Below are 23716 nucleotides of genomic sequence, written 5' to 3' on the forward strand. Positions count from 1 at the left end.
GTGCATGCACTTTCTTATTTTGGAAACTCTTTTATCCCTAATAGGTGTACTAATTCTCCACTAATAATACTTTAATTATTTTTTTTTCTCTCTCTTTTATTTTTTTTAATTGTGCATTAAAATCGGTGTTTAATCAAAAGTGTGTATTTTTGTCGGACATATGAATAACTAGTTCCTAATCCGTGTACATAAGATCGCTAAATCAATTATCTTGTGTCCAATTTAATCATGTTAGTAATTATGTGCCTTGTCCATTATATATTAACCGCATTATGTCTACAGTGTCTAAAATTGACATAAAATTTATAATGTGCTTCTACTTAAACTCAAAAGTACCGTATCCTCTGCTGCTATGTCCTCAAACACACTGAAAAACAAAATGGGCACAAGGGATGTGACTATGTGATGAATAAAATATAAGATTGTGGATCTTATGAAATGCCAGAAAAATATGTGAGACCCTTGAATAATGTAATTAAACAATGACTTAAATATTCTAAGTTGTTTACACCTCTAACTGAAAAAAGACATGTAAACATGATATTTGTGGAATTTTTCATCTACTATCCGCATCGCCGTTTCGATGCGGGCTCGGTCTCGTCTTAGAGGTGTAAACAACTTAGAATACGGCGAGACAAGACGGCATCGAGACGGCGATGCGGGTGCTCCGTCTCGTCCCGTGTCCCTCCGCCAAGAGGAGGTTGGCGAGCTAGCTCGCCACGCGCGTTGGCCACGTGGAGAGCTCCCGTGCGGCCGTGACGCCCCGCGAGTGGGCGTCGTTTATATCCGTTGAAAATGTTTTTTTTAAGAAAAAATTCGGAAAAAAAAATCCCCAAAAATACTAGCCGTTTATAGCCGTTTTTTTCAATATTTTAATTTTTTTTTCTATTTTTTAAGCCCCCAATCACTTCTATAAATATCAAATCATTCCCACAAATTATCCACCATAAAAACACTCTCTATTCTCACTCAAATACTTTACATTCTTCATATCAAAATATTATTCTTCTCCCAAATTTAATCCATTCTTCATCTCAAAACATTATTCTTCATTTTATGAACTATTATTAATTTAACATTTCAATGAAATATTAATTGAATTTGTTGGAAATAAAAATAAAAAATGAAATTGAATGAATAGTTAAGGGATAAGATAACTAAGAGATGAAGGGTTGCAGATGCTGTCTCTTAATTAATAAATGAGGTAAAAAGTGCAGTAAGACCCATGAATAGTTAAGAGATGAGAGTATTGAGAATGTGGATGACCTTAATTTCTTTGTTGTGGGGGTTTACCTACCTTCAAATCGATTATTATTATGTAAACTGATAATCATATTCGTTTCTTCTAAAGTAGGTAAAATTGTAGAATGTAGAGACTAATTTATTTGGTGCATATTATGAGTGCATAAATTTAGGCTTTTAAAAGACAACAAAGATTTAAAAAGTAAAATCGACATATGTTGTTAGGTGACCAAACAGCTGTGCTAAATTCTCCTCTACTTGCAAGTTGCAAATTAACTGGACGTTGATGGTATGTATATAATACAAGAGGAATATATACACAACTGATTAAATCACATGTGACCTTTTCTATTCATTGCATTGGCTACAACATATACCAAACAAAATATAGTTCTATACAATAATATTTTTTATAGATTCTATAAAAAAAGGTTTTACTGTAACGTCTATAAAAATTATAGATTTATTTAATGATTTGTAAAGAAAATAAATTAAATATTTTTACATAATATCTATGTCTTAAAAATTACTACTACGAGGAAGCAGAGAGGGGCAACATTGAAGGCCAAAATCTGAGCAACGCAGCTAAATAAGCTGGAATTTGTATCCATTTCAAGTCGGCTGCGCTTTCAGAAACGCACAGAAGCAGGGCACTCTTATATTCCAAGTTAAAGATAAAATCAGCGCGAATAATTCCAACCCACATTTTCTTGTTCGTTTTTAGCAACTCCCACAACAAGAAGTTAGTTTTTCTTTTCGAATCTCTCCTTTTTTTGGCAGATCCGAGCTGCTTCTGCATTTCAGCTTCTGGGTTTCGGCACAATTCAGGTAATTATTGTGGAATAAAGGAACCCCCTTTTATTTACGTTCCGCACAATTCGTATCCCTCTCTCTCTCTTTTATGTTATTTTACAATGAATTGTTCTTCCGTATACATACTGCATTTGCTGAGCCCTTAATGTTTTCGTTGTTTAATTAAACTGTAATTTGTTGACAAGGCATTGTGAGCTCTATTGAATTCGCCAAGAATGCATTTTTGTGGGAAAACGGTAGTTAAAGTCAAAATTTTACAAATAATTGGAGTCCATCTATAGTAACTTACAGATAGCTTTGTATTATAATCAGTAGGTATGTTTTGAACTATAATGTTTTGTTGGAAAACAAGAGTGTCAAATCTTAGCTAGATTGTTAGTCAATGAGATTTTGGTAATGTCAGGAAACATTGTTTTTTTGCAGCTATTCTTTATCCAAAAGTGAAGACACTGTAACTTGAGCTGGCGTCATAGCTTGTAGTGAATTATGTTAATTCGATGCATTTAGAATCTAGATAATAGGATACACGAGTTCATGTATTTTTACTATATCCACGAGTTTTACTTGTGTTTCTGTCCGTGTTCTGCTAATGCTCGTTTAACTAAGTTTGGCAGCATGGGTGTAGGTTCTGTTGGTGTACAGTTTGAAGTGTAGATTCCGTGCCATTTCCTTGTTGGCTGCTACTGTCACTTTCCATTTACTGTGGAGATTATATGATTGGTGTGTAGTGATTTTTTTTGTCATCTTGAGATGAGCCGGTCACCATCATTTTCTCTCAAGTCAGAGCCTGCACCAGTAATTGATGAAAAATCTTTGCAACAATGGGTGGCTGCATTTTGCATCATCAGGTTTGATCTTGAGCAGGGTCAGCTAATAGAGGAGTGTTATCCTCCTGGTTGTCTTACCCAAAGTGAGGAGCTTGAAGTCTCTTTTAATTCTTTCCCGGATTCAGTTTCACAGCATCATAATCGCTCAAGCATCCATGATTGTATATTCTTTTTCCGCACAAAGAGAGCGAGAAACCTTCAAGCTTCGAGTGTAGCATCTACAGAAATCGTTGAAGTAGTAGATAATAAAATATCCCCCCAAAAGCCAATAGGTAAAAACCAAATCAGCTATAACTCCCGATTCTTGTATGGCTTTGTGTTTAATAGACAGAGACATGATGAGAGACTAAAACGTGGAGGTGAGCAAAAATCTGTGGTTATTCTTTCTTACAGTCCATACACGAGTGTGTTTAGACCTTTATTACAAATTATGGGGCCATTGTACTTTGACATTGGAAACAAGGCACTTAATTACATTGCTGCTTATGTATCCAAGTGGCCAACACCTGTGCCTGGTCAACTAATGGAACTTCCTATTGGGAATGCATCACTAAAAGTGAATCTGCCACCTTCTCATTGTTTGACATCAAATAGTGGGCTTTTCGACGACTCTGCTTCCTCACTTGCTCCTCTTCTCCCCTCAAATCTATCAGTTCCTCAGGGCCTATTTCACGATTCAGATCTTTTTGGTACATTTCGTGGACTCTTACTGCAACTTTGGAAGCTGTGGGAACTTCTACTTTTGGGGGAACCCATCTTAATAATAGCACCAACACCTCCCCAATGTTCTGAAGCTGTTTCTGGTCTGGTTAGTTTGGTTGCCCCACTTCTTTTGAGTGTTGATTTCAGACCCTACTTTACCATTCACGACCCAGAATTTGCCAGTTTGAACTCTCTTCCTCAGGGTTTCTCTTTTCCTCCAATGATTCTAGGTGTGACAAACCTTTTCTTCTTAAAGGCACTGCGTAATATGCCTCACATAATTTCAGTTGGAAATCCCGCTTCAAATTCTAGTCGCCATCCTTTTGGTTCTAAGACAGCTGCAGGAACTCCGCCTGGTCAAAATGTTTCTTTGAAGAGGTTTACCCCTGCAAACTTCTTGAATGCTGTGAAGCTGAAGAGAGATGGTCCTCTGTGTCTAATGACAGAGCACAAAGAAGCTGTATGGACGAATTATGCTGGAGTGACAAAGCCAGATACATCTATCCTGAATAGACTTATTGATGCTGGACTGTCTCCCAGGGTTGAGGAGTCGATGTCGGTTGTCAACAATGATATACTACGTCGCCATTTTTTGGAGTTGACAACAAACTTCTTGGCTCCTTTTGGTCCATATTTTAGACCAAGTACACCTTCAGAAACATCATCTCCATTTTCCGATCCCCCTCCTTTACCCACATTCAATGCCGAGGAGTTCTTGGAGAGTTTGTCTGCCAGAGGTCCTGGAAAGTTTTTGTTGAAACGGATGAAGTCAAATTGGCTGGATCTTTACAGGTATTGCTTAGTTCTTCCACTCAAATCACTTGTTTCAGTTAATGCCTTTTCTCTTGCCAACCTGCACATCAGTCCATTGACTGTTCTAAAATCATCTATAGAAAGAGTAAGCTACCAAAATTTAAACTCCATAACTGTTTATTTTGTCCACTGTTCTGTTATTATGCACCTTCCTATGCACCATTCCCAATTTGCATAGTTGAAGCATTTTCTATCTGTTGGTATTTATCTCTGTGTTTAATATTGTCTGACTCAAAAAGTTTCCACAATGCCTTCTTGGCCCTGGTCATGCCTATAGACGCAAGCTCTGTTGCCATAAAAGTTTAGCTACTAATGACGCAATGATTTGTACTCTTTTGAAGCAAATAAGCAATATGTAGATTCTTCACAAATGATTCTCTTTTAAGAGACTTTCTTAATTCGCTTCTTGCATTTGCAAATCCTGTTATCTTTGGACTACCTTGGTTATGAATTTTCTGCTGTCCTGTTACGTTCATCATATCTCCTTTTCTCTATTTTTCCCATTCTATCTTGTGGGGTTGGCTTATAGTTGCGTTGACTCTCAGATGTTATATTCCTAACTGAATATTCTAGGTTATTGAGTGATCTAACTTAGTTTGCTAACACTCTTTTGTTGATATTTCCTAAAGAAAATGATATGTTCTGATTAATGCAGGCAGTTTCTAAAAGGGTATAATTTTCTCCCTTGGTTCCGAAGAAAACGTGCTGTTGCTGAGCAAGAACAATATAAATTGTGGAGGCAAGCTAGAGTCAAGACCAATATACATCAGTTAATAAGTAGAATGTCAGAGTTGGAAACTGTTGATTCCTTCAATGCAATTGAGAGGCACCTTTATGGAGAAATGCAGGCAAGTTCTCTATAAATGTGTATTCTTGTCAATAAATTTGTGCAGTATTTCATGGCAGTTGTGGTTTTAGTGAAACGCATGTTGTGTGATTAGTTCAAAAATCTGTGCTTTGCAATTTTCTGTTCTGCACAGAAATATCTATTCAATGAATTGCTCCTTGCTTCACCTTATACTTCAGTTGATTCAACTCTATTTATGTGGATAAGATCTAGTGTTATGGTCTGACATCCTATATAATATCTATACATTTATATTTACATAATGGACTTGGATTCCTTCTGCTCAAACAGTCACAAGAAAGTGCTGATTATCATGGATGAGTTTTATTGCCTCAATGATTCTATATGCATCTTTGTATGAACTATAAAAGATAATGAGGATCTTAGTACGAACATATTTTTTTTCTCTTCCTGCAAAGGAGAATGTTTTATGTTTATAAGTGGATTCAGTGGACTCTCATTCATAACAACTCAGATATAATGGATGTCAAGTCCTTGCTAGCGGAGTCAGTTGTGGAGTTCTAAACTGTTGGGACCCTGCTTTATGGGCTCGGGTGTTAAACTTCCCTAAGCATTATATCCTGTATAACTTTTGAATATTAGGTATAGTACACAACTTTGGAGAATATCATGACAAAAAGTCACATACTTCACAAACTTAAGATAGTTAATTCCTTCAAGATTAATCAGTTTTCTGATCAGCTCCCCCTTTGTTCAACAACTCCTCTCTCTGTTTATAGAGTAAAATTTGTAAGTGATAACAGCCTATAGGTTATTAGCCTGATGTTTTTCACACAAGGAAGCCAAGATTGCAACTTTAATCATTCATTGCTGCAGCTTTTATCTTATCAACACAAGTTTTGCTGTTATCAGTGGCAGTTGTTTGTATGTATGTCATCAGTCTGTGTGTCTATGTGCTCCATTAACTGAAATTCTCTACCATGGCAGTATGGAAGAGAAAATGAAGATTCAGAAGCAGTCTGTAACAAGTTAAAGAAAGATCTACAAATAGTTTTCAATATGCTGCCAAAAGACATGCAACAGCTTCTGATTATGAACCCAGACAGGGCATCTCTTCTACAAGAAACCCATGAGTACTCTGGGCTTCCTGAACATACTCATCCATCAGACGGTGTATTGTCCTCCGTGTCATTAAGATGACACGCAATCCATAGTCCTAAGTCTCATAATGCCACTTCATCTGTGCTTGACCCAGTCTACATGCAGAATGTTGGAAGTGCAATTCACAAATCTAAAATCTTATACCTCGCTCTGTTACTGGTATTGCACAAATTATTGACGCTCTGTTAGGTAAGCGACTTCTAAAACTAGTCCCTGTAATACTCTCAAAGCACCAGTTACCGGATACCTTTCATTGTTTGATTCCCTTATTAATTTTCCAGATGAGACTGAGGCAAAAATCTCAAGAAATACTGTTCAAGGCCACAAAATTCTGAAAAAGAGCTGGTTTTACCAGGTTAGATGATGAGAGAAAGAAATTCGTGAATTCAGATGTCTGATTATTCACACTAGTCTCGATTGGATGTTGTTATATGGATTCTTATTTTTCCCAGTCTCCCATTGTGATCCTAATGTACCTTTGAGGTTTGAGATCTAATTTACTCCTGGAGTAGGGTTTATTTAGGCTATGGACATGGACTAAGCTGCAAATTCAAAAAGAATAGCAGTAAGAGGAGATATCCATTTTTTCCTGCATGTTATCCCAACAATTGAGATTTGAAAACTTAATTTGACATTATCAATCAATCTTGTAGAGAAAGGGAAACATATAAAATGTTCAAGGTTGCACTTTGCAGCTATAAGTATGCCATTTAACTAGAGAATGAAAGTGAAGTGTAAATTTCATGTTATTGTTGGTCATAACAGAGATTTGACTATACACATAGCATGTAACATTAACCATTACTTTATATGCATTCCCTTGTTCTTCACTATTTTAATTTCAATGAATTTTCCTATTGTGTATCATATGTGAAAAGACAACACAACATCAGGTGTTTTGTGCTGTATGGTTCTCAGGTTGTTTGGTGTATGTTTCACTTAGAGTCTTAGACTACCTTATGACTCATGGATAGCCTATAGATACCAAGATTAATTTAGCAATAAGTTCGTAAAAGACTGAATAATAAGACCAGGAGACTTGTAAGATATGAATAAAACTGTAAAACCAATCTATTGTTTCTTTGATGTTCGAAATTCAGCCTACTTTTCAAGCTTGAATGATCTCATCATCATATGTCTGTAGACTGTAGCCTATCAACAAATTCTCTAAATCTCGTGTTTGTTATTAGAAGCAAATATTTATTCAGACTCATTCATAATTGATGCATGAGGTCTATCGGGGCAGCCATTTCTGGTTTATTTTCTTGTCTTGTCTTGTCTATGTGTATGCCGTTTGATTATGGTGTAACTCCACCGTCCATTTCCTGCCAGTGATAGTTTTAGTAGTTTTTACCTGTTATTCTCTATTTGCCTATGCCATGTTTCTTGTGTAATTTTCCTTACAAGATTGTCCTTGTATTCCTATCGTTCTCTGCAATCTCTGCAGATTGTCCTAGTATCCCTTTCGTGCCTGTGCAGTCGACGGTCCTAACAGAGTTCGGTTTAGGATTAGGAGTCCTTGAGAGTCGGTCATTAGTAGTTTATAAATAACTCTTCAATGGAAGAGCAATGTGTCTTCAATGTTGATTTAGGATGGTTTTACGGTAGGCGTCAGTTGAGGATTTCTTCTCTGTTCTCTGAAATGGCTGTGGAAATCCCAAGCTGAATGGAGAAAGTAATGTCTAATATTGGTAGACTAGGGTCATGTTTAATTTTCTTATATCTATATATGGAAATATGATTTGTGTTTTCTTTCTACTTTTGTTATGAAATTAGTTTATTTAGTTGTGACAGCTTAAAATAAGGTTGAATTCGACTTGGATTTTCATAATTGAAGCTAGCAAAAGAAAGGTATTTTCTTTTTCCAAGTACTACTTGATTAATAATAGTGGCGAAATATTCTTGAAATTTTATTTTGATCAATTGCCATAGAGTTTGCTATTCTCCTTGAATTTTTTATATTTAAAATTTTGATTGGACTTACCAACTACTGAAAAATCTTGAAACTTCTTTCCACTAAAACGAAAAGTTTAAATCTAGACTGGTAAAAGTTTTCTCACAGAGAATATGAAATCGATATGGGTGGATTTTGTACTTTATTTTATTCGGAGTATTAAAATGTTTTTACAACAAAGTTGGAAGCCCAAACTGTGGCTGCTTGTTTCTTGGTTGAGAGGGACACACACAAACAAACAATAAAAACTCTTCGACTTTAATCGACGACAGAAAATATGAAAATAACTTAAATATATTTATCTTTATTCTAAGAAATCTTATTGAGAGAAATTTTCTTCTTGTATATATTATCCGGTGTTAATGATTCCAAATTCCAACATACTCTTACAACGTAGTATTGCAATTAAAGTGAAGTTTTTGTTAATTTAGGTAGATTACAAAAAGCAGAAAATGAATTAATCTTAAAATTAGCAAACTTTTCATTAGTAATCCACACCACCAGTATCTAACCTCTTTCTCTCTGGTGGAACGTGACCACACGCGCGTTGGATAGGCGCGTCAAACTCCAAATCACTGTGACCCTCATCAATCATTGCAATTCTATGTTATACAATGTGTGGCCGAACTAATGCATAATTACTCCTACATTTTGTTTAATATTTTCACTCTCAAATGTAATTTAAATAGAGTAGTAGAGAGTAAATTGTCTAGTTTTTTTAATATTTTCTATACTCCATGTTTTAATGGCATGAGATGCTTATTTGGAAATGGATAAAGTATATGACTGCAGTCTCTTCTACGGAGCCATCAAATGAAATAAAACAATAAGCAATAGAGCAACATGTAAAATACTACTAGTAGTCTAATAGTAGTAAATATTAAAAGAAAGTATAGAAGAAACATAGATTAGAAGTAGAAATGCAATGATTTTGTAATGTATATGACAAAGGTACCCATCCCTTTGAGCCTCACTAGTCACAGGTGGTCCTCCTCTTCCATTAATTAAATTCATTGCTACCCACCGTTCTTATCCTGCACCCACTCTTATTCCTCCCCCTCTCCTTATCCCTGCCACTCCCACTCTCTTCAACTATCCTTGAGCTCTCACAACATACACATACATAAACACATCTACATATATATACACACATGTCGGGCACGAGCAGAGGTTGGTCGGGGGCAGGGTGGAGCAGGGAAGAGGAAAAAGCGTTCGAGAATGGCATTGCGATGCACTGGAAGGAGGAATGCAGGGAGCAGAGCTGGACCAAGATTGCTTCAATGGTCCCCACTAAAAGCATTTTAGAATTGAAGCATCACTACCTGCTTCTGATTGAAGATGTTGCTGCCATTGAAGCTGGGAATGTGCCATTGCCTGATTACAATCCCACCACTGCAGCAGTTTCATCTTCATTAACATCCACCACTACTTATAAGGACCCCTTTCATCACAAAGACAAGCCCTTTTCAAACTCTAGCTTCTCCCCAGTCGACCCGCCCAAGGGTGGCGGAGGCTCCAGCCGTTCAGACCAAGAACGGCGCAAGGGGATTCCCTGGACCGAAGAGGAGCACAGGTACTTCTCCAATACTGTATTATACCAGAAATCAGTAAAAAGTTAAAATAAATAAACTTACGCCGACCATTTTTGTTGGATGCTGCAGGCTATTTTTACTGGGATTGGACAAGTTTGGGAAAGGGGATTGGAGGAGCATTTCAAGAAACTTTGTGATTTCAAGAACTCCAACACAAGTGGCAAGCCATGCTCAAAAGTATTTCATCCGTTTGAACTCCATCAACAGGGACAGGAGGAGGTCCAGCATCCACGACATCACCAGCAGCGACAACCCATCAGCGGCCCACCTGCCGCCGCCTCTTATAACCGGCCAACATGCCCATCCACCACCACCAGCCACAATGAAGCATCATCAGAGGCCAAACATGCATGGATTAGGCATGTACGGTGGAGCACCAGTGGGGCAGCCGGTGGCTGTTCCTCCTGGCCGTCACATGGCATCTGCAGTCGGCACTCCTGTAATGATGCCCCAGGGGCATCACCACCACCCACCTTATGTTCTTCCGGTCGGCTGTCCCATGCCGCCTCCACCACCGCCACCCATGAATTAATGGCTAAGTAAAACTAAACAACCATTCTGGCACAACTTGTAGAGCACAATTTAGCCCCAGTTGCTTAAAAAAGCATACGAGGCTAGAGAGAATCTAACAATATAGGCTCTTACAAAAGGGGAAAGTGTACTTAGAATAATGTTCTTTCCACATTCTTTTTATATGTAAATAACAGATCTCCCTTGCCTTAGTAATTGCAAAATCCATGAAACCGATGTTGGATTGAAGAGCGTGTCGTTTAGAAGGATCTTTATTTAACAAGTTTCATCCCACTGTTTTTATTACCCATATAATGTGACGATAAACAGAGAAATATATGAAATATCTCAAGAACCATAAATAAAGTGCAATCCTCTGTAGTAATTTGAAGAAAAATAAAGAATTGAGAACAAAAAAGACACATAATTAACTCTCAGCTCTTACAAAATTGCTCCATATGCAAAATAAGAAGTTTCTGTTACCCGTATGAAATGACAACAATCACAGTTGTAGGAATGATGTAAGAGAAGCTGCTTCCACAATCATGGCAGTGTAAACATCGGAGGGCCTGAACCCTCAATCTCCCCCAACCAATAATAACATAATTGTAAGCCTAAACTGCAGTTTTCTTGCTCCTAAAGTTCTCTTTTAGAGATGCAAACCTTTTCTTACAGTGATTGACTGTTTTCCCGGGCACTGCTGCAGCAATGCGCTCCCATCTTTGGTTAGTGTCTTTTGGGAACGTTTTCAGCGCTTGGACCAATGCTTTCTCTTGGACATCAGACCATATGTCTGCATCGGAACTAGATGATACGTCGTTTACAGCAGCTTCACTGTCAGTTGAGACCTTGGTAGCTTCCTCCTTCTGACTGGATGAGTCCTTAGAGTCCTCAGTTCCTCTGTCTGCCACATTGTTGCTCCTGAAACTGTCCTTCATCACAGTAATTTTCTTCTTACATTGAGCCACAGTTTTCCCAGGAACTGCAGCTGCGACTCGTTCCCAGCGCTGATTAGTGTCCTTTGGGAAGGTTTTGAGAGCTTGAACTAAAGCTCTTTCCTGTACAACGGACCACGAATCTTGGTCTGCACCTGAAGACAATCCATTTGCAGCAGTGCTGTCTTCAGAGCTCAGGCTGTTTACACTATGATCTGAAGACTCTGGCAAATTATTAGGAGCCGAAGATTGACTCTCATCAATGTTAATGGGTGTGCCCTTAACCTCCTCCCTAGTTGTGAGAGGAGATACTATCGTGGGCGTAGGCTTCCTTTTCTCAAGAAAGGAGTCAAATGCCTTAGCAGAATCTGGCTTCTGTAGAAGTACTGTTTTTGTAGCCTTGAGAATCTCTTCCACAGACCTCCCGGTACCAATATATTCTGAAATCACTTCCCACCTTCGAGAAGTTCCTTTAGGAAATTTCAACATTCCCTTTCTTAAAAGATCAATCTCTTCTTTAGTCCAAGGCTTTTCCTTTTTCTCATAGCTGCTGTAAGCAACCTGCCCATTCAAAGGTACAGAACCATTCGGCTTGGAAATTTTCTCAACTTCCTTCACATCTTTCAATTTCTGATCGGAGTTGAGACACTCGGCTAGAAGATTTGCACTCTCAACCGCTTCCTTTCCCTCCATCTGATCGCAGAGACTTTTGAGCTGATCTTTATCAAAAGACGAGCAAAGATTTTCAATATCATCATCAGTAAGACCAAGCAAACGCTGGGATAAAATAGGTGCTGCAAATGTTCGAAGCCGGGTCTTTTCTTTGCGAAGGAGCTTCTTTTCTTTCTCCTTGATTTTTTTCTGATTTGAAGCAGCTTCAGCAGCCCTTTTCTCCTCCTCCTCTTTCCGTTTCTTCTCCTCTTCAACAATTCTAGCTGCTTCTTCCTCCTGCATTTTCTTGGCCAAGATCTTGGCCTCCCTCTTCCTTACCTTCTCAGCTTTCAGTTCATCTTTTCTTCTCAAAATTCTTGGGTCCCGTTTGTAGGCATTATCAACAAGTGTTCGTATACGCGCATATTCTTCTTTCCTTGCCTTCTCTGAGAGTTTTGCATTTTGCCTTTCCATCCACCTTTTGTGATCACGGGACTCAGCTTGCTCCAGATCAAACTCATCAGCATGCGGAAACTCCCTCCAGCTCTTGAATGCATACCAAAAATCATAGAAGCTATCCACTTCTTTGATTGTAGTTTTATCATCTCCCAAAGGTGGGACAGCCTGGTTAACAGACCACCGTCCATTTCTTAAGAAGGCAGGTCCATAAACCTTGAAGAAATCCTGAGGCTCACAATCACCAGGAATTTCATCATCAAACTCATCTGTGGAGTCATAGATTCTTCTCCTGACTGGGTCAATCAACACCTCATACGCTTCCTGAATGCCCTTGAAAAGACTCTCTATCTCATCCTTCTTCGCCTGCTTCGCATCCTCGGTTTTCTCAAGGAGCAAAAGAGCGGCCTGCTTGTCAGGATGATGTCTCAGAGCAGCCTCACGATAACTTTTCCTTATCTGATCTTCAGTCGCCAAATACCTCAAATGACTCAACCCCAACAAAGCATAATGATCTTGCTGCTTTGGATCACCGCCAGGTTTCTTCTTTCCTTTACTGCTGTAAGGCTCCGATGACTGAACATAAACAGACTCTTTCTCTTCGGGAACTGCCTTGCCGTCATCTTTTTCATCCACCTCCATGAATTGTCCTGATAGCTTAAGAGCAGCATCATGGAAGGCATGCCCAGCTGGTTCTCGGTGCAACTTGATAGGAAGGCTATTGGAGCAAACTATGATTGGTTCACCATCCACAATTTCCTCAGAGTAGGTAATCAAAAGCATGCTTTTCCCAGAAGTCATATCTATCACTATCCACATAAAAATATATCCAGAATAAGCTACCGATTACAGAAAAGCACAGAGCTGCCATAAAACAATTTAAACATAAAGCAGAAATAAATTCCTTAACATGCAAAACCAAAGCAGCAAGTTTAAATTAAAGCATTCTGCTTAGTTCGACTATTGGACGATTCAAAAGAGGACTCGTAAACAAGAAGGGTATAATCCTCTGCGGAGAAAAATTAGAGAGGTAGAAACAAAACATACATGCGTTAATCGAAAATCTGCAAGGAGCGCTACAAGCATGAAGTATTCCGCCGCCGCCGCTGTCGCCGGAAGTATGGATGCGAGGAGGACTAGGGTTTCTGTAATTGCTATGCAACGAGGCAAAGCAAACAGAAAGGAAAGAAAGAGGTATGAATAAGAGGGCAATGGCTCTTATAAACGGCGCTGTAATTGGACTCTTATTGGGCCGAATTTAATGGGCCTTTTTTTGGAATTTACTGATTTTTGTTGCTCATGTTATATTTTAAGTTTTGATTGTTGTACGGCTGTACCCTTATTTTAGTTTGTATAGAAACAAACAATTAAAGATTATATACTATCTTTGTCCATAAAAAAATCTTAATTGTGAATAAGAATTTAAATGCAAAATAAATAAAGTAAGAGAATAAAAGAGGAAAAAAAGTGATTGAAGTGTTATTAGGAAAAATGGGATCCACCTTGTTTACTGAGTATAAATAGATGAGGATTAATTTTGGGAGATGATCCAAAATAATAAAAATATATATATATTCTTTATGAACCGAGGTTGTAGTTTATCTATCTGTGGCGAATTAAGATGCATCTTTAACTCTGAGTTCAGTTGAAAAGATAGATAAATAACATAGAGTTTTGTATCTTGTTTAGAGGGATTCTTGAGTAGACTATCAAGTTTTGGAAGTTAGACGTTGGATTATTATTTACCATGCTTTCATAGAAATAGAAGTCTAACAAGATTCAAGTTAAAACTATGTGTTTAGCTAGTTTTAGTTCGGTAATTATTTGAGTATGCTTAACAATCGTAGAGTGAAAATTATAGTTAACTTTTACAGTAGCAATTATAGAGAGGGTATCATTTGATCTTTGGTTACCAAAGCATTAATGAGGCGATAATAAAATATAACCCCACCATACTATCATTGAACGACAAAAATAGTAACAGCATAAATTGCACAACTTGAACATCATCTAATGAATATTCAGAGCTTTAAAGTTACATACATGATACAACACACTTGACATAATAGTACACAAGCTAGAGATGGTTGCTAATAGGTCCACACCCACACCCAGTCCCTAACTCCACTAATCCCAGAAAAAAAGTTTGAGAAGGAAAAAAAGTAGAGAAGGGTAAACTGAAGACCTAAGATGGCTTCACATTTCTCTCACAACACCAACCACTCCTAAAACTAGTCTCTTTCTATGTATGTACATAGGTTGACCACCGAACATTTCATACAAACATCGCTTCGAAAAACCAGCTCCCACCTCTGTTCATTTGCCTGTTTTCACCTGCAGATCTTTTCTCTTCCCCTTGACAGATTTAGGCCTCTGCATCTGTTTTGAGGGCGGACCCACCAGCAGCAGACGCGACATCACGTAGGACAGGAGCTCCTCACGGTGAGAGAACGTGAAGTCCAGGTGCGCGTACTCAAACTCGCTGAAGGACACCTCCACTCCTGCATCCTTCATCACTTTGTAGTGGTTCCTCACCATGGATGGCTTGATCACCCTGTCCTTCCTCCCGGCCACGAGATCGACGGGGATATCGATCAAGCTGTAGTACTCCCCCAGGTCCAACGGCTCTGGGGAACCATACACCTCCATATTTGCAGCGGGACTGCCATAGTCGAACATTGCAAATTTCTTGGAGCGCTTCATCTGCGCCAGATGCAGTGCCACCTGGAACGCGACGCCTGGCATGTCGTTCATATTGTAGTGTGGTAGACCTAAAACGCCTACCCAGTTTGAGCTGTCCCCACCCACCACATAACTCATGAGTGTCTGTACCAGTCCCCCGACAGCAGGTAAGTTGTGGAAGTCGCGAGCCAACTTATTTAGCAGCATACGGAAAAACCTAGTGGGAATGTAGAAGGCTGGCAAGATAGGTGCTAACAGAGGAGCAAGCAGGAAAAACAGGAACTCCGATACTGTGAATACGACTGTAGAATCATGGTGAAAGCCAGCTGGTGAGAGTAGGATCATTCTGGACAGTCTATGGGGCTTTTCCTCTATCCGACGAGTTATAGCATATATCAGAATGGCAGCTCCTCCTAGGCTGTGACAAATTGCACAAAGTTTGTAAGGTTGATCGCTGTTACTTTCTTCCTTGGGATCAGATTGGTTAGACTTCAATTCAGAAATCTTAATGTCGTGTATCTTCTCTACCATTGCTGGTATATCTCGAGTCCCATGCTCATTAATTGAGTATTTCCAATATCTGCACAAATTTAGTTTAATCAGGAGCATTATAGAAAATGTAACCTGATAAGGTCAACCCTCTAAAAAGGGTATGAGACATAATAAACTCTGAAGCTTTCCATAATGTGAAAATATAAAAATATATAATTTGAATACTTAGTACTCAAGTAATATCCTTTTATGATGGAAACAGAAAAAGGAAAAGCATCTTTCAATATGGGATACCAACTTCAATCAGTGGTAAACATAACTAATGGGCACTACTTATTAGTGTGTTTCCACGAGACACAGTTCTCTTGTTTTTTGCCTTCACAACTTAGTTTGGTCTGTCTTTGAACAAATGCAACATATGAAGCACCTACAAAGATTATACTTCCATATGCAGGTACTCTTAGATCTTAAAGCTATTCGTGGCAGAATGGTGCCTAATTTGTGGGATTGGAGAATGGGAACCAAACAAATCCATGTTCATGTCAGTAGGTTCCTTCCAAGCCAAATCCTAGCATCAGCAAGGAGATTTCTACTTGCAACACTTTTTTGGCTATTTCCACCTAGATATATTTATTAAGAGTTCAAACAAAATTAACAACCACTTCAACTTAGCTACCCCTGCCCTCATAAACATTGAATTGAACTGTCCGCAATGGAAGACTGGATATAGGAGGAGTAATGCACATACAATATGGAATTAAAGTGAATTGACAAAGACCATCTACCGGTAATAGAACAATCTTTATTACCCAGATACTGCTGGAGCTTATTATAAACTTACTCTATGAGATTATCTGATCAATAAATTGTGACCAGTCCATTTTTTTATCATTATTGATTAGTATGCCACAAATAGGGAGCCACTTACTGCCGTGATGAGATATTCTTGTCGATATGTTCTCTTGAAACCAATCCCCGTAAATTTCCAAGAAAAACATCATAACCTGCATATAAGAGGGGGGGAAATCACTCTCAAGGATTATACTTGCACTAGATATGTTCAAGAACCGAGTTTGGCTATTGGTATATTATACGAACCTTGATCAAAGGCTGCAAAAGCAGGAGAACCGACAACACCATTTGACACCCAACTGTAAATTTATCTAGTGTCAGAATATGGGTAAAGGACAATAAAATTATTTGAAGGATACAAAAATAACATGAGCACGATTATCAAATGCTCAACACTTATACTATATAAGACATGCGAAACAATTAGAAGACTTTACAGGTCAAAACAAGTATTACTTCCCTATAAATTACCCCCCTGATTGATCTATAACATAACTTACCCCATAGATGAATCTAGTATTCCATGCTGCAGATAGACAACTTTTCGTGAATCTCTCCTGCATTAAGTTTACAAACATCAAATTGCAATTTTTTATTTCCTTTCTCGGAGTGGAACAGCAAAGTGCTTCTGATATAAATCGCAATAAAACAAGAAGTGAACTAGACAACTGATCATGTGTTTTGCTCACAAACCTTGGAATTCTTTCCAGAAGAAGTACATAGCCATCAGTTGTAACTACACGGATAGCTTCATAAGGATACCTAAAACATAAAAAGAAAACAGAGAAGAATTCTTAGATAGATAAGAATTATTTTGCCCTCCAACGCTAATAACTTGAACCCTAACAAAAAATATATGAATTAACATATAGTGATTCATAAGGAGCAGTGACGACTTTTGAAAACTAGAGATGATAGGACATAGGGCAGGGGAAGGGGGTTTGATCTGAAGTGGCAAACCACCAAAAGTTGAAGATCAAAATGGAAAAAACTACACAGTATGACCTCAATGCACATGCACTTATTTCTAACATAAATGATAAAACGTCCAGCATATCCCTACGAAACTGGAGCCTCAACACACAACGCCATTTAGACTGTTCATATGGGAGAGGAAATGACCACAGAAAAGATAACATTAGGTCATGTTTCTCATACCCAAGCTCCGTTATGACATCTTGACATGTCCTGGCATCGGTATTGAGGTTGAAAGACGATTTCCTTTCTGAAGGAGCTGGATCCTTATCTGATAGAACAGTAGTGGGGCAAGAAGTGACAAAATCCTCAGAAGGAATGTCGTTGTGAAAACTGAGTTTGGATAAGAACCACCGGCATACACTTCCCAAGGTATCTGCTGGAGATAGAATGCTATGGGCCGCCTTGTGAACAACATCGAATGCAGATTCTATAGAAAACTCAATTGCTAGGTGGAGATCCTAGAAATAAGCAAGATATTATGTGGCATACTGTTGTAATGTAATTGCAATCAAGATATAGTCCAGTAAACTCATGGTCCCACAATAAGAAATGTATCATGTCACCATTTTTGTTATCATTTCTGATGTCAAGCACATATTATACCCTATGAGGTTGAGGGACTAACAAGAAACGGATGAGATATAAATTTATGTATGTCAATCAGTTGGCCCTCTTATATCACATTTTCATTAAGTTCTAGTTAATTAATCAATAGGTTGAGAGCCAGCCAGATAATAAAAAGAAGAGGAACAGATGTACATATGTAATTCAGTCAAGCAATCTTATATTTCACATTCCTGTTGAGTTGTAGATAATAGACAAGCATCACAGGATATAATCAAGGAAAGGCAGTTTAAGAACAGAAATCACAACATCAATGCTCAAAATAGAGACTGTTTAGAATACCGCTGTGGGTATTGTATAACAGGAACTCAAGAAACTGAAAACAACTGTAGCGAGGCCCCATCATCATCTTGGGAAAAGATTACGTAAATGAGCATTGCAACATACCTCAACGACGCCATGTCTGCGATCAGTGGCCCGTTGAACAAAATGATCCTTTAGACTTTGCAGTCTTCTAGGAGATTGTGCAACTGAAGGATAGTTTCCAGAACTCCTCGGGGTATTAATGATATATAGTGGCAGGGCAAAAAGTAATTTCACAGGATACAAAGCCCATGAGATTATACATCCTATCCACCATATCCAACTTCTATTCTGTTTCGTAAAATTACTTTCTCGTGAGAATCGGGAACTTTGTGACAGAGGAGATGGAGGATAAATATCACAATCTTCTCCATCGGATGAATAATCCACACTTGAGGACGTGTCAGAATCAACAGAAAATTCATGAATGAATTGATTGAAAGACGATACACCACTGCACACATTCAAACATTGTTCATGTCAAGCAAGGATTATTTACAAAAAATCATCTAGTGACAGACAAGGGTGGATACCAAGTTTTCAACTCAGACATAAGTGATCTTATCGTCCGTGTCTTGTAAAATTTCATATTCCTAATATTAAATTTCAAAAGATGCACCAAAAATGCATTCCCAACAAAGATACACGAAAATCACGAACTAAGCAGGTTTGTGCTTAATTTTGGAATAGGTCAGCCCCATACATTCAAAATGAGTGGAAAAATTATGCAGAATGCAGTCGCATCAATAACTTAGTACATTAGATGAAAAAGAATATCCTTCATTTTAAGCGTCTATTCAGACTTTGACTGCACATTCAGAACTATCAGCAGAAGAACATATATGATGTTATCATCTTCAGGGCAATGCTGAACATAATAATCAATAAATCTGCTAAATTTGAAAAACATTACACATAAAAGCTAGATAATTATTCACAGAGTAACTACTGCAGTTCTTTAATGATTTTATATTGAAAGAAATGAAACTTACTTTTCCATCCAACGAGGAAGTCGAGGTCCGCGGAAAGTTGGCCTAAGCTCCCAACCATGAATGCCTTCAAGAATGGAAGCCTTCCCAGGCAAAATAGACAATAAAAGTGCTGACACTCCATTTATCAGTCTTACAATATTGTGAAGAGATTCATAAGTGAACGTCTTTACGGACCTAAAAATTATATCAACAAGTAAAAGAATTAAAAGTGTAACATCTCTAAGGGTTATCATAATGTCTTTCATAGAAAAAAGATTACGAAGAGGAGAATAAATGGCTATAGAAAAGAATCATCATAAAATGTATGAAAGCTTTAGAATCACTTCAACACTCTCAAGGTGGTACTTGCTGACATATTTTAAATCTTGTAAAGCGGGAAGAGGTACAGAACTACCAAACTCACTCGTTCACAAAGAAACCGAACATGTTATGACATACTAGTGTAATTGTGTAGTCGGGACAAACAGTAACGTAAAGAGACACCGATTTACGTGGTTCACAAACGTTGTATTGGCTACGTCCACGGGCAGGAAAGGAGAACATAATGTATTAGGGTTGTGTTTTCCGATTAAAGAGTTATGTGTCATACTTCTATATAAATAGGCACACAGACAACGAGCAAGACAATTAAGGCCTAATACAAAAACATTGCATAGCAAGACCCCCATTTGACTAGCGGCAAACGGTCCAGATTCAATGCATACTAACAGAACATATATCATACTTTGTGTAGTATGAAGGATTTTCCGAAAGTAACGTGTTGCTGTTGCAATAATGTCGTTATGCATGCCCTGCTGCACAAATGCCCCACGTGATAAAATCACAAATTTGTCCTGAACACAAATGCATAGAACTTATAGATACCTTTACATACTTCGTATTTCATCAGGTGATACATAAACTTAATCACACAGAAATCCCTCAGAAGCTCCAACAATAAAAGACATCAACTTAATCGGACATTTCATTATCCTCATATTCATGTCTAACCATTCTCTGCAGCCAGTGAACATAAAATAGCTCCATTTTGATATTCGGATATGCATATACAGCCTCAACTCCATATTAAGAACAAACAAACAGAGTTTGGCTGCCAGTAATGCAATCCAATTAACTATTTCCCCCCCCCCCCCTCCCCAAAAAAAATCCAATTTTTTTGAGTAACAAGACTAGTTCATGTTAATTCCGCCACATAATCCTTTACAAGCAGCTCCTGATCCGTTATGTAAATCTGACTCAATTACTACTAACTCTGTCTTCATAGACATCCCTCCAAAAGCCAGCTAATTACCATATATGCTCAAATCGCCACTAATCAACATCTAACGATAATCAACATAATTCTAAAAAGCATAAACAAAAACGAGCCGAATTCTCTAACTGAACAGAAGAACAGATAGCTCCAGGATCAAATCATATTCATCAGCAAAACCCAGCCCCAAATTAATCATACAATTAACGATTTTAAAAATCAGCAAGGCGCGTGAAACGAGGGGAAAAAAGGGGAAATAAGACTCACTCTTTAGTTACAGCTAGAACAGTGTCAACAGCCCTTTGCATCGCAATCGGTATTCTGCTCCTATTTTTAGTTGAATTTTTCTAATTATTAAGAAATTCCCAAAAATAGCCGAGGAGTGATACGAATCAAGGAAGAGATCGAGAGAAATGTGGAAGGAGAATAGGGATTGACAAAAGGGAGAGAATCCGCCAAATCAAAATAAAGTGTATTCAAGTGCAACGAAGTCGATTCTTGTCGTCCGGATAAAGGCTGCAGAAGCCATGATTACACACGCGACAAAGAAAATAACTGTTACTTTTTGATACGTGGTGTTCCTGCGTTTTTCTTGTTTTATTTTCTGATGACGTGTCCCTTACTTGGGCGTTTACCCGATTTTATCAAAATAATTTTGTTATATTGAAAGGCGGTTTGGCCATTTATTACAGCATTTAATAGCTCAAACTTACAAAATTAATTGTACAATGTCATAAAAATAATATTGCCTCCGTCCAAAAATCCATGTTAGAAATAGACTATACGAGTTTTAATATCATTCGTTCCAATTATAAACGGAATTTTTTAGGGTGGAGTTTAAAAAATTGTATATTTAGCGTGTTAAGTACTCCCTCCGTCCCGGGCTACTCGCCCCTTTCCTTTTCGGCACGGAGATTAAGGAATGGGTGTATAGGAAAGTCAAAAATGACGGCTGTAGGTGAAATTTTTTACTAAAAATGGAAAGAGTGCAAGTAACTTGGGACGCCCAAAAAGGAAATAAGTGCGAGTAGTGCGGGACGGAGGGAGTACTATCTATTCAAGATATTTATTTTCTGTATTTGAAAATAAATCTCTATCTCATCTCTCTTCATTAAAATATTCAACTATCTTTTTTTCTTACTTACTCCACCTAATAACTCTTCCTCAAATTTTGTGACGTTCAAGAATATGAACATCTTAAATAGGACGATGGAAGTAGATAGATAAAAAATAAGAGAGAGTAGAAAGTAAAGCGAATATTTTTACTGAATAAAGATGAAAGAGTAAAAAAAGTGAGAAAAAAGTGTTTATTATTATGACTAATATATATGAAAATGAATCAACTATAAAGAAACTTTTTAAAATGGAAAAATGACTCAATTATGAGAGAAGTAGAGAACTATGCGAGTATTTTTTCCATTTCAAACAACTTTGCTCAATGCTCATTCCTCCATTTTCGATCATTCAAGGTACTTGTATTATTCTAATTTTGATAAAAAAAATTATTTTTTCCTATTTTACACTTTTTTAAAAATATTTTATTATACTTTTATTTTTTTATATATTTTATTATCTTTCTATTTAACCTTCAAACATCAATTTTCTTGAATCATGCAAAAAAAATGCATCAACTTTAAATTAAAAAAAAGTTATTAAATTAATAATTAATGAAAAATTAAGTTCACCTCATTAAAAAATAATTTTATAAAAATAGATAAAAACGTGTTTGTATACGGACCAAATATACTATCCTTCTGGAATCAATTGGTTATTTGGGCATTTTATTTTGTTCTCTTCGTTTGGAGAATGTTTCGAATAATCAGGTTTGGCATAATGTGTGCTAATTTGTCCTTAAAATCATATAAGTTCAGTATAAAATAGATCTTGAAAATTTAAGATACAAGTAAATGAGCACATTACCGAAGTTCAGAAAAAAAATGTAAGCACAAGTTTACTGTATTTGGAGTTTTCTCAACGAAATCCTTTTCAAGTCGGATTTGTAAGGTGCAAATTGAATTTAAAATCTTTATCAGATTCGCAACATTTTGAAGTATGTATACTTTTTGGGACTAAATCAAAAGTAGATTTTAACATTTTTAATCATAAAGCGCAGAAGGAATTTACCTACTCCAATAAAAAAAATTAGCCAAATATTGGTACTACTTGACGAGAACTTGAGAAATGGACACAAAAATAATGATTTGACACTCTAACGAAGTAGTGTGCAGCGGAGACAACTCCTTGCTATGTGATGGATCCGCGAATTTCTGATGTTAGTAATTGCTGGTAGAGAATGAAAACTACGACACAAAGAATTTACGTGGTTCGATTTACTGAAGTAAATCTACGTCCACGGGAAGAAGGGAGGGCAAGATTGTATTGCTTGATCTGTTTTCTACAGCTTACAAATACAAACTTGCTATTTGCTATTTTATCTCTAGAGAGCTTAACCTTCTTCTATCTGATCTAAGTTCTATTTATATCTTGAACTAAGATCGTGGCTTGCATCACCACCCTAAGTCGTGGATGTCGTGTAGGTCATGGCCTAAGATCGTGGATGTAGCGTAGGTCATGGCCTACGATCGTGGCCTGAGTTGACACCACGTGGTAGTGGGTGTGTTGGACATCCTGTATGGGTCCACTAACTCCTTGTTCGGTCGAATACTGAGACCGAACTGCTTTGGTTGCCGATCTGAGAGTAGAGCTTGATGCCGACCTGAGAGCAGGGCTTGATTGGATGGCTTTTACCGAGCTGTAGGCTGAGGCCGAACTCTTTGGTAATGCCGAACTCATACTCCTGCTTTGGTTGCCGATCTGAGAGCAGAGCTTGATAGGTTGGCTTTTACCGAGCTGTAGGCTGAGGCCGAACTCTTTGGTAATGCCGAACTCATACTCTTCCTTGGGCTTTGGGCTGATGGGCCGTCATTGCTGTTGGGCTTGTTTAGTACGCACCCCATCACTACCCCCCCCGAAAAGCGAAGTGAATCACTTCGGCGAAGCGAGTCACTTCGGCATTCTGAAAAAGGGGACGGGGGAGGCTGAAGTCAGGGGACGTGCCCTGCGCGTGACTGCATTAA

General features: G+C 37.8%; 4 protein-coding genes across 4 annotated transcripts; 2 read left to right on the plus strand and 2 right to left on the minus strand.

Moving 5' to 3' along the window:
* The first annotated feature begins 1775 nt into the window (after window positions 1-1775).
* On the plus strand, window positions 1776-7181 carry LOC121785704 (protein DENND6A-like). Its single transcript, XM_042184114.1, has 5 exons — window positions 1776-2070; window positions 2681-4376; window positions 5053-5245; window positions 6193-6555; window positions 6648-7181. Exons 2-4 carry the CDS (start codon window positions 2806-2808, stop codon window positions 6403-6405), a joined length of 1977 nt encoding a protein of 658 aa, XP_042040048.1. The 5' UTR covers window positions 1776-2070; window positions 2681-2805; the 3' UTR covers window positions 6406-6555; window positions 6648-7181.
* A 2098-nt stretch (window positions 7182-9279) lies between these two features.
* On the plus strand, window positions 9280-10671 carry LOC121787246 (transcription factor MYBS1-like). The gene is made up of 2 exons (XM_042185928.1): window positions 9280-9893; window positions 9982-10671. The coding sequence occupies exons 1-2, from the start codon at window positions 9472-9474 to the stop codon at window positions 10442-10444; spliced, it is 885 nt and encodes a 294-aa protein (XP_042041862.1). The 5' UTR covers window positions 9280-9471; the 3' UTR covers window positions 10445-10671.
* A 113-nt stretch (window positions 10672-10784) lies between these two features.
* Window positions 10785-13640, minus strand: LOC121787245 (dnaJ homolog subfamily C member 2-like). Its single transcript, XM_042185927.1, has 2 exons — window positions 13512-13640; window positions 10785-13273 (listed from the first exon to the last, which is right to left on the minus strand). Exon 2 carries the CDS (start codon window positions 13263-13265, stop codon window positions 11037-11039), a length of 2229 nt encoding a protein of 742 aa, XP_042041861.1. The 5' UTR covers window positions 13266-13273; window positions 13512-13640; the 3' UTR covers window positions 10785-11036.
* A 785-nt stretch (window positions 13641-14425) lies between these two features.
* On the minus strand, window positions 14426-21209 carry LOC121787626 (lipase 3-like). Its single transcript, XM_042186413.1, has 9 exons — window positions 20907-21209; window positions 19388-19561; window positions 18480-18849; window positions 17649-17926; window positions 17184-17252; window positions 16991-17047; window positions 16737-16789; window positions 16567-16642; window positions 14426-15726 (listed from the first exon to the last, which is right to left on the minus strand). Exons 1-9 carry the CDS (start codon window positions 20945-20947, stop codon window positions 14781-14783), a joined length of 2064 nt encoding a protein of 687 aa, XP_042042347.1. The 5' UTR covers window positions 20948-21209; the 3' UTR covers window positions 14426-14780.
* Window positions 21210-23716: the final 2507 nt, after the last annotated feature.

The sequence above is a fragment of the Salvia splendens genome, chromosome 22 (genome assembly GCF_004379255.2).
Source record: "Salvia splendens isolate huo1 chromosome 22, SspV2, whole genome shotgun sequence".
In the NCBI taxonomy this organism is placed as follows: Eukaryota; Viridiplantae; Streptophyta; class Magnoliopsida; order Lamiales; family Lamiaceae; genus Salvia; species Salvia splendens.